Below are 12,489 nucleotides of genomic sequence, written 5' to 3' on the forward strand. Positions count from 1 at the left end.
CTGGAGAGCGGCAGGGGCTGTGTGGCCGACTCAGAAAGACCTGTGAGCCGAAGCCCCCTGGAGCAGGCCTGGCTGTCAGCACCAGGCAGAAGGGACAAGGGCTCGTTGCACGTGGACTCAGCTTTGTTGCCTGAACCTGGATGGACAATGCAAGTGGGCTGCACCCAGCTACAGACCCGGAGGCCCACGGAGACCTTGGGTTTTGTCCGCACCAGAGAAGTGAGAGGACACCAGGTGGGCAGTGGACGGCCCCCAGGCCAACAGAGCAGCTCCTACGGCAGGAGGCTCACCCAGGCCCTGGCCTCTGCCCGCTCCAGTGCTTCCCCACACCCTGATGGGTGGGTCTCTGTGTCCCTCAGTCCCATCCCTGACAGCTCAGACGCTCTCCCCAGGAGGAGGTCACGGAGGGCGGCCACACTGGGAGGTCAGGGCTTGCCTCAGAAGCCACAGAGCCCCAGGATTCTGCATCCGGGTGCCCGGCTGCTTCCCCAGGCCCAGGATTCTGAGCACCAGGAAGACCCAGTGCCAGAGGGCAGCACCGGGTATGAGTCGGGCAGGCCTGCCCAGTCCTCAGTGCTGCTTTTGCTCACCACCCTCCCCGGTCTCAGCCCAGCTCCTCCTGGGCCTTGTGCCTCCCCCGTGCCTCAAGGAGGCCAGAAGTAGGTCAGGTCTTGCTGATCATGCTGCCTTGCTTGCTGTGGCAGACGTCACCAGTGCTGTGCCTCCTCCTCCCCAAGCACTGCCTGGCCAGGTCAGCCCCTCATTCAGGAAAGTGAATGGGCCCATCCTGTGGTTCTATGACGACAGGGGTGGCAGGGACCAGCTGGGGGCCAGGACATCACTGTGTGGCCTTGGTGGCTGTGAAGCTCTTAGGAAACAACCTTGGGTCCTCTGTGCTGGAATGAGGTTGACGTCCATGAGGCATGGAGGTCCTGGGGGGCTCAGGCCCAGGAGGAGGAGTGGGGCAGACCACTGAGGCCATCCATTGCCCACCCACTCCCCGGTGAAGGCCAGTCTACAGGGTCCACCAGGGCCCTGTCTTCTCTGCCAGGACAAGTTTGGCCTTGGGTCCCAGGCAGGACTCTGCCACCTCAGACACGGGGCTCCTGGAGACTTCAGCTGGGCACGTGGGCAGCACGAGACCCTGGGTTAAAAGAAGCCGATGACGGCTATTTTGGTAGAAATGTTCCTGCTGCTCTGAGTTCCCATCGAGTGGTGCTGGCAAGTGTGGAGAAGAGGGGCCTCAGCAGCCCCCCGACCTTCCCCTGGCGTGCACCTGGGAGGCGGTGTCCTGAACTCGCCTTACCCCTCGCGAGAAAAGCAGAGATTGAAGCTCTTTCTGGCACTGAGATGAGGTGCCCCGGGGAGGTGCGGTGGTTGCAGGTGAACTCCCTGGTGTGTTGAGATGGGAAGGCACCCGTGCAGGTGGACGGCCTTGGGGTCTGGCTGAGGAGCAGAGGCTGGCGCCTGCACCCACAGCCCCACACAGCTCTCGGGTCCCCCCAGCCTTAGCCTGTGCAGCTGCCCTTCTGCAGCCCTTGCTGGGCTGGCTCAGCTGACCTAGGGACACCCGACCCCACACTGCTGGCCTGGGCTGGCCACTTCCCAGCTGGCTGTTCTCATGGCTCACGGGGTGTCCCTCTAGGGCGAAGTGTGGCAGGGCTCAATGGAGAAGGCTCTGGAAGGGAACCAACACATCAGAGCTGCCTTCCTCTCTCTGTCTCTCTGGACCTGCCAGGGTTCTTCTTAACTTCCGTTTTGTTCTGTTCTGATTTAAGCAAAACGATCATTTTAATCATGGGGATCCTGCCGTCCACCTTCGTCATGTGCGGTCTGCTCCTAGACGTAAGGGCACACACAGATCATGAATCACTGGGGTCGCCCGCCTGTGTTTCACGGCTCACATGCCCTCCTGCCCACAGTCCCCTCTTCTGGGTCGCAGGAGTGAGAAGGGAAAGTAGCCACTGCTTTCTGCTCCCTTCTGTGGTTCCCTGGAGGGAAGGAGGCTGGCACCAGTGGCTGCAATGGCTGCCAGGGTATCTGCACCTCTGGAAGCTTCCCACTGTCTTGCATTTGAAGCTTTTCTGGCTGCAGTGGGCAGTGCATCCTCAGCTGCTGATGTCCTGCCACCTAAGCCCCCACTGGGGTGCAGCCAGCTGAAGAACAGCTCTGAAGATGTCCACGCCCTTGTCCCCAGAGCCTGCAAGTGTCCACCTCTGGGGCAGAAGGAGCTCTGGGATTAACTGAGGGCCTTGAGATGTTCGAGGGTCCTGGATGGTCCATGTTGGCCCACGTCACCATAGGATCCTTGCAGGAGGGAGGAGGTCAGAGAGGTGGAGGAGGTTGCACTGCAGATTTGGAGATGGACAGAGAGTCCACGAGCCAATGAAGGTGGTGCCCCAGGACACAGTAAAGGTGGGGAAGCACCTCTGGAGCCTCCAGAGGGAGCAAGGCCTTGCTGACGCTGGGTTCAGTCTGATCTGTAGCACCTGGAGAGGTGACGTGTGCTGTTTTAAGCCACTAAGCTCATGGTGGCTTGTCTTGACAGCCCTGGGACACCCACAGTGGCTGCATCAAACTCCCCATGCTCCACAAGTGTCGTCTACACTGTGTGCCAGGGGACAAGCAGGTGTACACGCTGCACCCTTGCTTCTGTGCCCCAGTGTCCCGTCATTCACAAAATACGGTCTACAATTGAAAATTACTGAGAAGCTCGGCTGAGGCCGCAGCTCAGAGGTAGAGCTGGCCTGGTACAAAGAAAGCCGAGGATCCATCCCCAGACAAAAAGAGTCCCGGGTGGCTGGTACAGGAAGTCCACCTACCCTGGGCCTCTCTCCTTAGGACTCCAGTGGTCACTCCCAGGCCCTGGCTCTGAGTGTGAACTGGGGCCCAGGCCCACTGGCCAGTGATTACTGGCGCCTGTACACATACGCAGATGCACCATCTTGACCCCTGGCTGCCCCTGCGCATGGGGCGTGGGCGTGGCCAGTCTGAGGACACTTCTCTCCTGCAGCGGGAGCGGGAGAATGGCTCCAACCTGGCCTTCATGTTCCGCCTGCCCTTCGCTGCGGGACGGGTCTTCAGCATTAGCATGTTGGACACGCTTCTGTATCAGGTCAGCCAGTGTGGAGGGAGGGGGGCTGGGTCGCCGCAGAGGCCCCGTCTCCCTGCCAGAACTCAGTGCCTTCCCAGGTCACCCCCCGCAGTCCCCCAGGGCAGTGGGCCTCACCTCAGCATCCTTGAGGCCCCTTCCTCTGGGGGCTGCCCTGGGCTCCACTTTGGGTTCTGATCCTGTTCCAACTTAGCGTGTTTGACCACGTGGGTTACCAAACCTGGGGGCGGCCTTCTCTGCCGGCCCCAGGAGGTGGCCCCTGTAGGTACACGGAGGACGGGCACCACAGGCCTGTGCCGGGCGCCTGCCTCACCACAGCTCGGTTCACAGTCCTTCGTGAAAGACTACATGATCAGCATCACCAGGCTGCTGCTGGGCCTCGACACCACCCCGGGCTCCGGCTACCTCTGCGCTGTAAGTCCCGGGCCAGGCCGGGCTGCCGCGCCACCTAGGAGCAAGTGGTAGGCCCTGCCCGTGGGCCCCGCAGCAAGGGGCTCTGGGCACCACCCATGTCCCGCCCCAGCGTGGGACTCCGGCATGTTGCAGATGAAGATCACAGAGGACGACCTGTGGATCCGCACCTACGGCCGCCTCTTCCAGAAGCTCTGCTCCTCCAGCGCAGAGATCCCCATCGGCATCTACAGGACCGAGTGTCATGTCTTCACCTCCGAGGTGCACACAGCCACCCCCCTGCCCGCCTCCCCCCACCCTGAGACTCCCAGTCCCATCTCTGGTTCTGGGGGCCTGGGGTGTGGTGGCCTCTGCCTATGTAGTTGCTCTTTCGAGGCAGCATGGCTGCCGTCTGCCTGAGTGGGAGCAGGAACTCAGGGGAGTCTCCGAGAGCCGCAGGACAGGCGGGCAGCCCTGTGGGCCACCCTGACTGAGCACTTTCTGTGCAGACAGGGAGGGGTTGAGTCACACTATGGGGGGGGACAGGTGCACCCGAGGCTCCAGCCGGCCCTTGGTTTCCTTTGCAGCCCCAAGACCTCAGAGCCCAGGTGAGCGCCTCTTGGTTGTGCTGCTGACCCTCAAAACCCTCTGCTTCATGGAGAGGGTCCTATTGGACCCACTGGTTTGGGGCTTTGGGAAATGCATGGTGGGGAGTGGGGCTGGAGCCTGTGTCAGCCACAGGTCAGCTCAGGGGCTCTTGGCAGTCACCGTTCCTCCTGGGGAGCAGGCTGGAGGGAGTGGCCCATGGGTTGGGACATTGGATGCACCCCTTGTTCCAGCCCAATGGTCCAGTGCCAGCTCCCAGAGCGGACCTGGGGCACCCCGCCTGGGCCCATCCTCCCTTCCCTGCGGCTCCACTCTGGCCCCTGCCCCAGCCCACACCTGCTGCCCACCCCCAGTCCCAGGTCTCAGTGAACATGGAGGACCGTGAAGACACACGGGAGGTCAAGGGGCCCTGGGGCACACGGGCCGGTCCTGGTAGTGGCCACGGCTGCCACACGAGCAGTGGCGATCCTGCCGAGCACCCGCTTCTGCGGCGCAAGAGCCTACAGTGGGCCCGGAAGCTGAGCCGCAGGGGCACCAAGCACACAGGGAAGGTACCCGCGGCCACCGAGTGGGTCAACCAGCAGCGGCTCAGCCTCTACCGGCGCTCTGAGCGCCAGGAGCTCTCCGAACTGGTCAAGAACCGCATGAAGCATCTGGGGCTGCCCACCACTGGCTATGGTAAGGGTGCCGGGCGGAGTTGGGTGGTGGCACCTCTTGTCCATCCATCCGTCCAGCTGCCTTCCTGGCCATTCTGCGTGTCCCTCACTGCAGGGCCAGCTCCAGCTCCATTGTGGCCATGAGAGCCCTGCTCAGTAGAGAGCAGGGAATGCAGTGGCCAGGGCTCTCCTGGTGTGGGGAGGGTATAGGATCCCCAAGAACTGAGTGGCTGGGGGCCTCTGTTTGTCCATTAATAGGAGACCGGACTCGGCTGCCTGTAGCCCGGAGGAGGAGGCTGTGAGGTGGAAAGGGTGGGGCAGGTGATCTCCCCAGAGTCTCCTTTAGGGACAGACAGGACACTAAGTCCAGTCTTACTGGGCAGCAGGAACACAGGGACCATTCTCATGGGGAAAAGAAACAAGGCAGAGAGACCACAGGGCACCTCGCACTGCCCAGCCCCAAGCCCGTCTCCGTGCAGGAGGCGTGGGCACGTGGTCTTCAGGGAGACACTGAACAGCCCATCCAGGGCACCTTCCACCTGCCCCACTGTCCTTCCCAGGGTGTGGCCAGCCATTTCTGCTGCTTCAGGTCACCCCTAGGCATCCATCTCTGAGCAGGTTCCCACAGCTAACCCCCCTTACTCTATGCTATGTTTGGGGGTGACACTGGTGACTTTGACCATGAGCACCCTCTCTTCCTGGGATACTGAGACCCAGCTCCAGCTGTACTGCTGCCCCCGCTCCTGCTGCTGCAGCCTCCCTCAGGCTCCGTCGGGGACCCATCTGTTGCCCAGGCCCATCTACTTCCTCTGCCCCACTGCCCCCCCCAGTGGAGGGGCTGCCCAGGGCCACTGGGGCTGGGTCAGGTGCTGGCTGTGCACCCCTGGGCACACTGAGCTGCCTCAACTGCCAGCTACTCCATGGGGGGTGAGTCCGAGGAGACGGAGGCCAGCCTTTGGACACTAGAGGGCGTCCCTGGATGCACTGTCCCTGCTGTGACTGCCTCTGGGGGTCTGACCACCAGGGTCATGGAGGGGTCAATGCTCATGGCCCATCCAAGCACTGGCAGGTGGAGAGTCCAGGCTGCCCTGGCCTGGCCAACCCCAGAGCTGGTGCCTGCCCTGTGTCCCCCTTGGTCTCTACATACTCCTGGCCACCCACCAGAGCTTGGCACAGAAGGGCTGGCTTCCTTTTGGCAATCAACTCGCTTTCAAGGTGGCCAGTGCTGACCACCACATCCCCCTGTGGATGGCCCCTGTGTGCAGCTGCCTGCAGTGCTGCCCGCCACGCCACTGCTTGCTGACCTCTCTCTCTCTCTCTCTCTCCCCCTCCCCTCCGTTTCTGTCTGTGCCTTTCCCCTGTGTTCTGTAGAGGACGTAGCAAATCTAACAGCCAGTGATGTCATGAATCGGGTAAACCTGGGATATTTGCAAGGTAATTCTGCTCTAGTGAACACTGACCACCACACAGGGGACATGCCAACCCTTTGTTGCCCTGGCCAGGCTAGGCAGAGGTCAGGAAAGATGAGAGAGGGCCCCAGGCTCCTCCATATCCGGCAGGGCCTCACAAGCTTGCAGTTGGACCTTTCATCCTCGTGGGTCGGGTGAAGCTGTGGGTCTGTGCCACTCAAGGCCAGGAGGACTGGGCCTGCCTGGCTCTCAGGGACCACCCCAGGACTTCCACCCTGGCCTGCCCTGTAGGATGAGCTCTGCCAATTGCCTTTGCCCTGACTGGGCAGGAAGGTCATCCCAGCCATGGTGGCTTCTTTGGCTGGTTCCATGAGATGTCAGAGGCCCCTGAGCCAAGGTCCTGAGCCCCCTGGACAGAGGCTGGGTGAAGCCTGGGCTGAAAAATGCCCCGGTACACAGGGGGCTTTGGAGCTGCTCTGCTCTGAGCTACAGGAGAGTGAGAGTGTGTACCGCCCGAGCCAGGGGGACAGCTGGCTTCCATCCCCTACTGGGACCCCAGGAGAGAAATTCCCCCCGCCTAGTTGGGACAAAGTTGATCACCTCAGTTCTTGTCTGGGTCCTCCAGTGCGGAGGGCCACCCCACTCCCCACAGCCCTGCACCGGCCCCGAGGGCTCAGTGCTCAGGGCAGAGTCCCGGCCGTGACCTTGCTGGACCCCTCCATCTGGCAGCCTCTGGGCCTGCCCTGGTGCCCCCTCCACACAGGGCCTGTCTGCAAGGCTGCCGGCAGTGCTTTCTCTTACCCACAGCCTCGCACCAGCATCCACACAAGAGTGGCCTCTGCCAGGCCCCGTGAGCCCAGACCCAGGCCACACCACTAACTGCCTGTGGCCGTGGCTCCTGGGCCAGGTGGCGGGCATGGGCTCAGGCAGCCCCAGACTTGCCCACGGTCAGAGGCCCACTGTGGTGTTCGTGTGTCACCACCTGCGTGCTGGTCAGGGCGATGATGCTGGGGCGCTGCAGGGAAAAACCAGGGGAATCTCCTGTTGAAGGCAAGGTGGCCCTGTTAGCCTGGCCAGCAGGGTGGGCATCCACCCCAGGCCACTCAGCGAACAGATGAGGGAGCAAGCCTCACCTTACCCACTCTCCACAGCCTCCCTTGGAAGGAGGCAGAAAAGCAACCCCCAATTCAGAGGCTAGGGTGGGGATAAGCTCAGGCTGGCATGGGGAGTGAGGGCAGGAGTGTGTGGACGCCCATGCTGGGGGAGACAGGAGGAAGGAGGTAGAGCCACCTTGGTGACCTGACATGGAAGGCGGCCCAGGGTGCCTGGCTGTTCCTGAGGAAGCTGGAAGCAAAGGCCCTTACCTCGCCCAGCCACACCTGTGCCAGTTCCCTGCCTCCCACAAAACTAATAAGAACTCAGGCCAGTCGGGCCCCTCTGTCCAGCCAGACCCCTCTGTCCAGCTGGGCCCCTCTGTCCAGCCTGGAGCCTGGCATAACCCACCTCCGCCAAGAAGTACTGAGCCAGGCCCCAAGAAGTACTGAGCCAGGCCTGACTTGGCCTTCCGTGAGCTTTGCTAGTTTCAGAAACACCCTCTAAAGTGGGCCCAGGAGCCCAAGCTCACAGAGGAAGGGCCCAGGGGTTCACCGTTGAAGGTGCAGCTGCTGGGCACAGAGGCCTACAGGGTGAATGCACTGGTGGCCCCTTGATTCCAGTGTCACAATTGGGCATACATCACAACATGGTGCCCTGCCAGTGACTGTGGTCTGAGTACAGGGTCCGTAAGAGCCACCTCTTCCACCCATTGTCCACACAGCTTGTCCCTGTGCTTGTCTTACCTCAGAGCTATGGCTGTGCATATGGTCACAGGAGACCACACCTCCCCTCAGCCTTGAGCACAAGCCACAGCAGTCAGGGCAGCACCTCCAACCAGGGCCAAGGGGACCCAACCATGGGTTTTGGGAAAAGGGCAGAAATAGCTGTGCTCCTGGGACAGATGGCCCCATGTTGTGCTAGTGCAGGGTGACCAGGCCATCCTTCCTGCTGACACGGCTCTGGGTGTGGCTTATATGGCTGGCCTCCTGGCTGAGGCTGCCCACCAGCTGATTCCAGCCTGCACCCTCCTGCTCACCCGCTCGTGCCCCGCTGGGGAGGCTCTGACCCCAGTGCCTGCTGTGGCTCTGAGGCCGCAGGCTCCAAGCAGACATGCCCCCCCCCCCCCCCGCCTGCTGCTCACAGCAGCTCCCCCAGCTTTTTTTAGGGGAGGGGATGGTGCAGAGGAAGGAAATGAAAGCGCCCTGGATAGAGGTGCCCTGTCCCAGGTCACTGTCCTCTGTCCTTGGAGGCCACAGGGTGCCTTCCAACATCATCAGATGGGTAAACTGAAGCCAGTGAATTCAGGGCCACTGCCTTTAATGTCGCTGTATTTGGTGAGGGCACCTGCTGACCTGGTGCAAGACACCTGTGAGATGACCGGGTGCTCCTGGAATCACAGCTTCCCTGTGAGCTGCACATCATGCTGGTTTTGGTGTGGGCATGGCACAGCCCCAGTGGGAGAGGTCCTGCCGGGTCCCCAGGGACAGTGGCATCTGTAGGGCACTTCAAGGAGGGTGGGAGAGTTGGGTGAAGTGTGTACAGGTGTGGGTGGGTATGAAGGTGTGTCAGGCACGTGCTGTATACATCTGTGTGCAGGAGTGGGCGTGGTCCCACGAGGTACACCAAGGGGTGTGCAGGTGTGTATGTGCAGGCGTGTCCAGGCACGTGCAGCTACAGTAGGTGTGTACAGGTGCACACGGGGGAATGATCAGGCACAGATGCCAGGTGTGTGGTCTGTGCAGGTGGCAGATGCGCTTGGAGCCTCTGCTCAGGGCCCTGCATTGCTGAGATGCCACCCGATGCTGGCTGCTCGGCTAGCTGACCCCTGCTCAGTGCAGGGAGGGGCTGGAGACCAGTGCCCAGCAGTGCCAGGGGGACTGGGCCCGGCTGAGAAGATGCTCAGCTCCCTGGCTCCTTCAAGCCCTGCAGAGCCAGGGTGGGGAGAGGGCAGTGACGCCACCTGGCTGTCCTTTGCAGACGAGATGAATGATCAGCAGAACACCCTCTCCTACGTCCTCATCAACCCCCCGCCTGACACGAGGCTGGAGCCCAATGACATTGTGTGAGTGCGACCTGCCCCTCCCCAGGCAGACAGGGACCTCTTGGGTATGTGGGGTGGGTGGGACCTGAGCACTCCAACGGGCTGTCCTGTACCTCAGGGCCCTCTCTCTATGCTTCACAGGTATCTCATTCGCTCCGACCCTCTGGCCCACGTGGCCAGCAGCTCCCAGAGCCGGAAGAGCAGCTGTAGCAACAAGCTGTCCTCCTGCAACCCAGAGACTCGAGACGAGACCCAGCTCTGAGCCACCTTGAGGAACCCACACCAGGGCATCCTTTGGACCTTGTGCCCTGCCTGGGATCCAAAGGAAGGACTCAGGAGGGAGCAGCACAGATACCATTACTGGCCTGGCCCAGGGAGGCTATACTTCATTCAGGGTGGCTTCCAGGACTTGACCCCAGAAAGAACTCCTCACCCAGGGCCAGGCGCAGAACCATATCAGGCACCCTAGAGGCTAGCGGGAAACGTTTTTAATCTATTTTTACAAACCTGTACTGTCCATGTCTTATACAGATGTACCGCAACTCGTGACGGGGCCTGGTCAAGGTGAAGGGCAGGTGGCCAGTAGGGGACAGAGGGACTGGACACCACCTGGGTCCCACTGCTCTACATGGCCATGTTCAGGCATTGCTGGAGGGACTGGGGTGCATTGGGTGGGGAGGAGTTCGTGTCTGGACCCTGGAGCGGGGGAGTCCCACACAGCCCTCCCGGTGCTGAACAGTCGGCGTGATCTCGTGGCCTCCACCCCGTTCAGGGCCCTCCTGACTTCGGCACGGCTCTGAGGCACAGCCCTCATAAAGGGCAACCCGGGGGTGCTCTCTGCCATTTGCTATTCCGAGCTATCCCCAGGAGGGCAAAGAAAGAGGAGGGTCTTGGCTGAGCCAGGGGTGTGCAGCCCCCAGGCTGTGGGGGCCCTTGCTGGCAGATCTGGCAAGTGGGGGTACCTACTGCCAGTAACTGAAAGTCAGAAGACACCAGTTCCTATTTTTACACTGAGTTTTTCCAGCCATGGCATTTGGGGACACTGTGACAAGTGTGTCTCTATGGACCATTTTACATTTCAAAGCAAAGTCTTGTTTCTAAACACCCAACCTGAGAAGCACAATTAGCCCTGGGCTGCTGGCTGCTGTCCCCAGGGTCTCCAGGGAATCCTCGGGCAGAGATCTGGGCAGCCCCCGTCCCTACTGCTAGACCTCACTGCTCACAAGGATGCACTCTGTAGGCAGCATGTCACCAGGTAGCCTGCCCTAGACTCCAGGCTCTGAGTCTGGGTCTGGAGGACACCTGGGGCTAGTTACAAGGGTCAGAAATGTCTGCTGTGGTCCCCACCCCCGACTTCACAGGCAAGCCTGTCCCCCAGCCTGGCCAGCATGCCCTTACATAATGCTGGGTTGGGACAGATGGGAAGTTTGGCTGGTAGAAGCCCCAGTGTCCTGGAGGCTTCCTGGTGAGCTGTCCATCAGCCTCACCCCTATATCCCAGAATGCCTCTGGAGTGACCCTGAGCACCCCAGGCTTGTGGGGTGGACACAGTTCATTTGAGACCAATAGCTGCTGGGGACCCCGTCCACTGGGGGCCAGAGCTGAGCCCATGTACTGCAGAGGTTGAGATAAAGGGGAAGGGCCTAGGCACAGCTCCCCCCCCAGCATCAGGACAGATGGCTCCCCAGAGGTGGGCAGGCAGCTCAGGGACTACAGAAAACTGCGTGGGAGGCCTGGCTGGCAGAGTGCCACACACCTGGGGCTCAGCCTCCCCACCCTGCGCACTGGACCACCAGGGGCCTGCCTGCTCAGAAAGTGCCTGGGTGAGGCGCTGACAAGGACAGAGGATGCAGGTGGGCAGGGAGGGACTGTGCAGACTCAGGAGCAGGGAAGTCTTGGGGCTTGATGGAGGGCAGGTGGTTGACGTTGGCTAGGTGGCCAGAGCTCAGCCCTGCTGTACTAGATCTGTCAGCAGCTCCTGGGGTGCCGCAGTGGACAGCAAGGGGTCTGAGCCCACCTCCATGTATACTCAGTGTCCCCAGCCCCTATCCTGCTGCCATGGCACAGCTTCCTGCTGTCACCTATTCGGCTGCTGGGCCAAGGGGTGGGAGAGCCACCTTGGCTTCCACTAGGTAGGGCTGCAGCTCCTTGTGCTGCAAAGAGTGGGTACCTGGGACTTATCCTGTGACAAGCATCTCACAGCAGGAGGGAGGGCTGTCACTCTGGGTCTAGCCCCAGACATTCAAGGAGAAGGGCAATCCATGAACTCTACTAGCCACTGAGGACACTGGGCCCTTGACCAGGGCTGCTCCACCCTGCCCAGGTTCAGAGGCTGCTGTGGACCAGGCCAGCAGTGGGGTCAAGAGGGTCTGTGTACTGAGATGCTCCTAGACCAATAAAAGCTGCCTGCACACCCAGAACTTCCTGCACTCTGTCTCGACCTCCATCTGTCTCCAGGCCTGGGGACACGTGGGTACGTCTCTGATTGTCCTGGGTCCATTTGCCAACACTCCTGGCTTGTGTAGTCCTGGCACCAAGGAGGTCAGTCCTACTCCTCCGTCCTCACTGACCACTGGTACTCCAGGGTCCTAACCCTGATGAACCCCTCCGAAGACACCCATTCTGCTAAGTGGGGGATCCAGACTGACATCAGCAGCTGCCGCTGCCCAAAATGAGCTAGAATTTAAAGGCTTTGCAGCATAAAATTTGAAACAAAATTATGGAGAGGACCTTTATTTTCCTTATTTCTGGTTGACCTCGCAGGAAACTTGGCTCATAGCTGAGTGCTGCCACCTGGGGGTGGATGATGGGAACGGCAAGGCCGAGGGGAGCAGGAGCGCTGCAGACCCAGGTGGGCCTGTGAGGAAAGGATGCGCACGGTGGGAGGCTCGGCTGAGCCGGAGAGCAAAGGAGGGCAAGGCAGGGACCACAAACAAGGACAAGCAACAGAAAATGGGTGGATGGCCACTGGTCCGGTGACACCAATCAGCCAGTGAACGTGCAGAGTGTCCCAGTGATAGACCACAGTGGACAGAAAGCAAACCCCAAAGCTAACGGGCTGGGGTACCCTTGCCCAGCCCCACTCAGTTTGTCCCAGCCTCTCACGCCAGGCAGGCACAACAAATAGCAGCGGGCACAGGCCTCAGGAGCCTCCAGGCCCCCTCTGCCTGACTCTGTGCCC

At 61.1% G+C, this 12,489-nt stretch overlaps 1 protein-coding gene across 8 annotated transcripts in view; it reads left to right on the forward strand.

Annotated features, from left to right (window-relative positions):
• The window catches only part of Kcnt1 (potassium sodium-activated channel subfamily T member 1), a 58,090-nt gene extending 46,362 nt beyond the window's left edge, over positions 1 to 11,728 (forward strand). For 4 of the 8 annotated variants that reach the window (XM_078048657.1, XM_078048658.1, XM_078048653.1 and 1 more), the window contains 8 exons: positions 3,014 to 3,115; positions 3,443 to 3,526; positions 3,659 to 3,784; positions 4,090 to 4,110; positions 4,462 to 4,786; positions 6,136 to 6,198; positions 9,246 to 9,330; positions 9,451 to 11,728. In XM_078048657.1, the coding sequence (XP_077904783.1) occupies positions 3,014 to 3,115; positions 3,443 to 3,526; positions 3,659 to 3,784; positions 4,090 to 4,110; positions 4,462 to 4,786; positions 6,136 to 6,198; positions 9,246 to 9,330; positions 9,451 to 9,571 (927 nt within the window). In that variant the 3' untranslated portion in view covers positions 9,572 to 11,728. Of the gene's footprint in view, positions 1 to 3,013; positions 3,116 to 3,361; positions 3,527 to 3,658; positions 3,785 to 4,089; positions 4,111 to 4,461; positions 4,787 to 6,135; positions 6,199 to 9,245; positions 9,331 to 9,450 lie in introns of all 8 variants that reach the window. The other 4 variants (XM_078048655.1, XM_078048656.1, XM_078048651.1 and 1 more) reach the window with 1 other exon arrangement.
• Positions 11,729 to 12,489: the final 761 nt, after the last annotated feature.

This window comes from Ictidomys tridecemlineatus, chromosome 4, assembly GCF_052094955.1.
Source record: "Ictidomys tridecemlineatus isolate mIctTri1 chromosome 4, mIctTri1.hap1, whole genome shotgun sequence".
Taxonomy (NCBI): Eukaryota; Metazoa; Chordata; class Mammalia; order Rodentia; family Sciuridae; genus Ictidomys; species Ictidomys tridecemlineatus.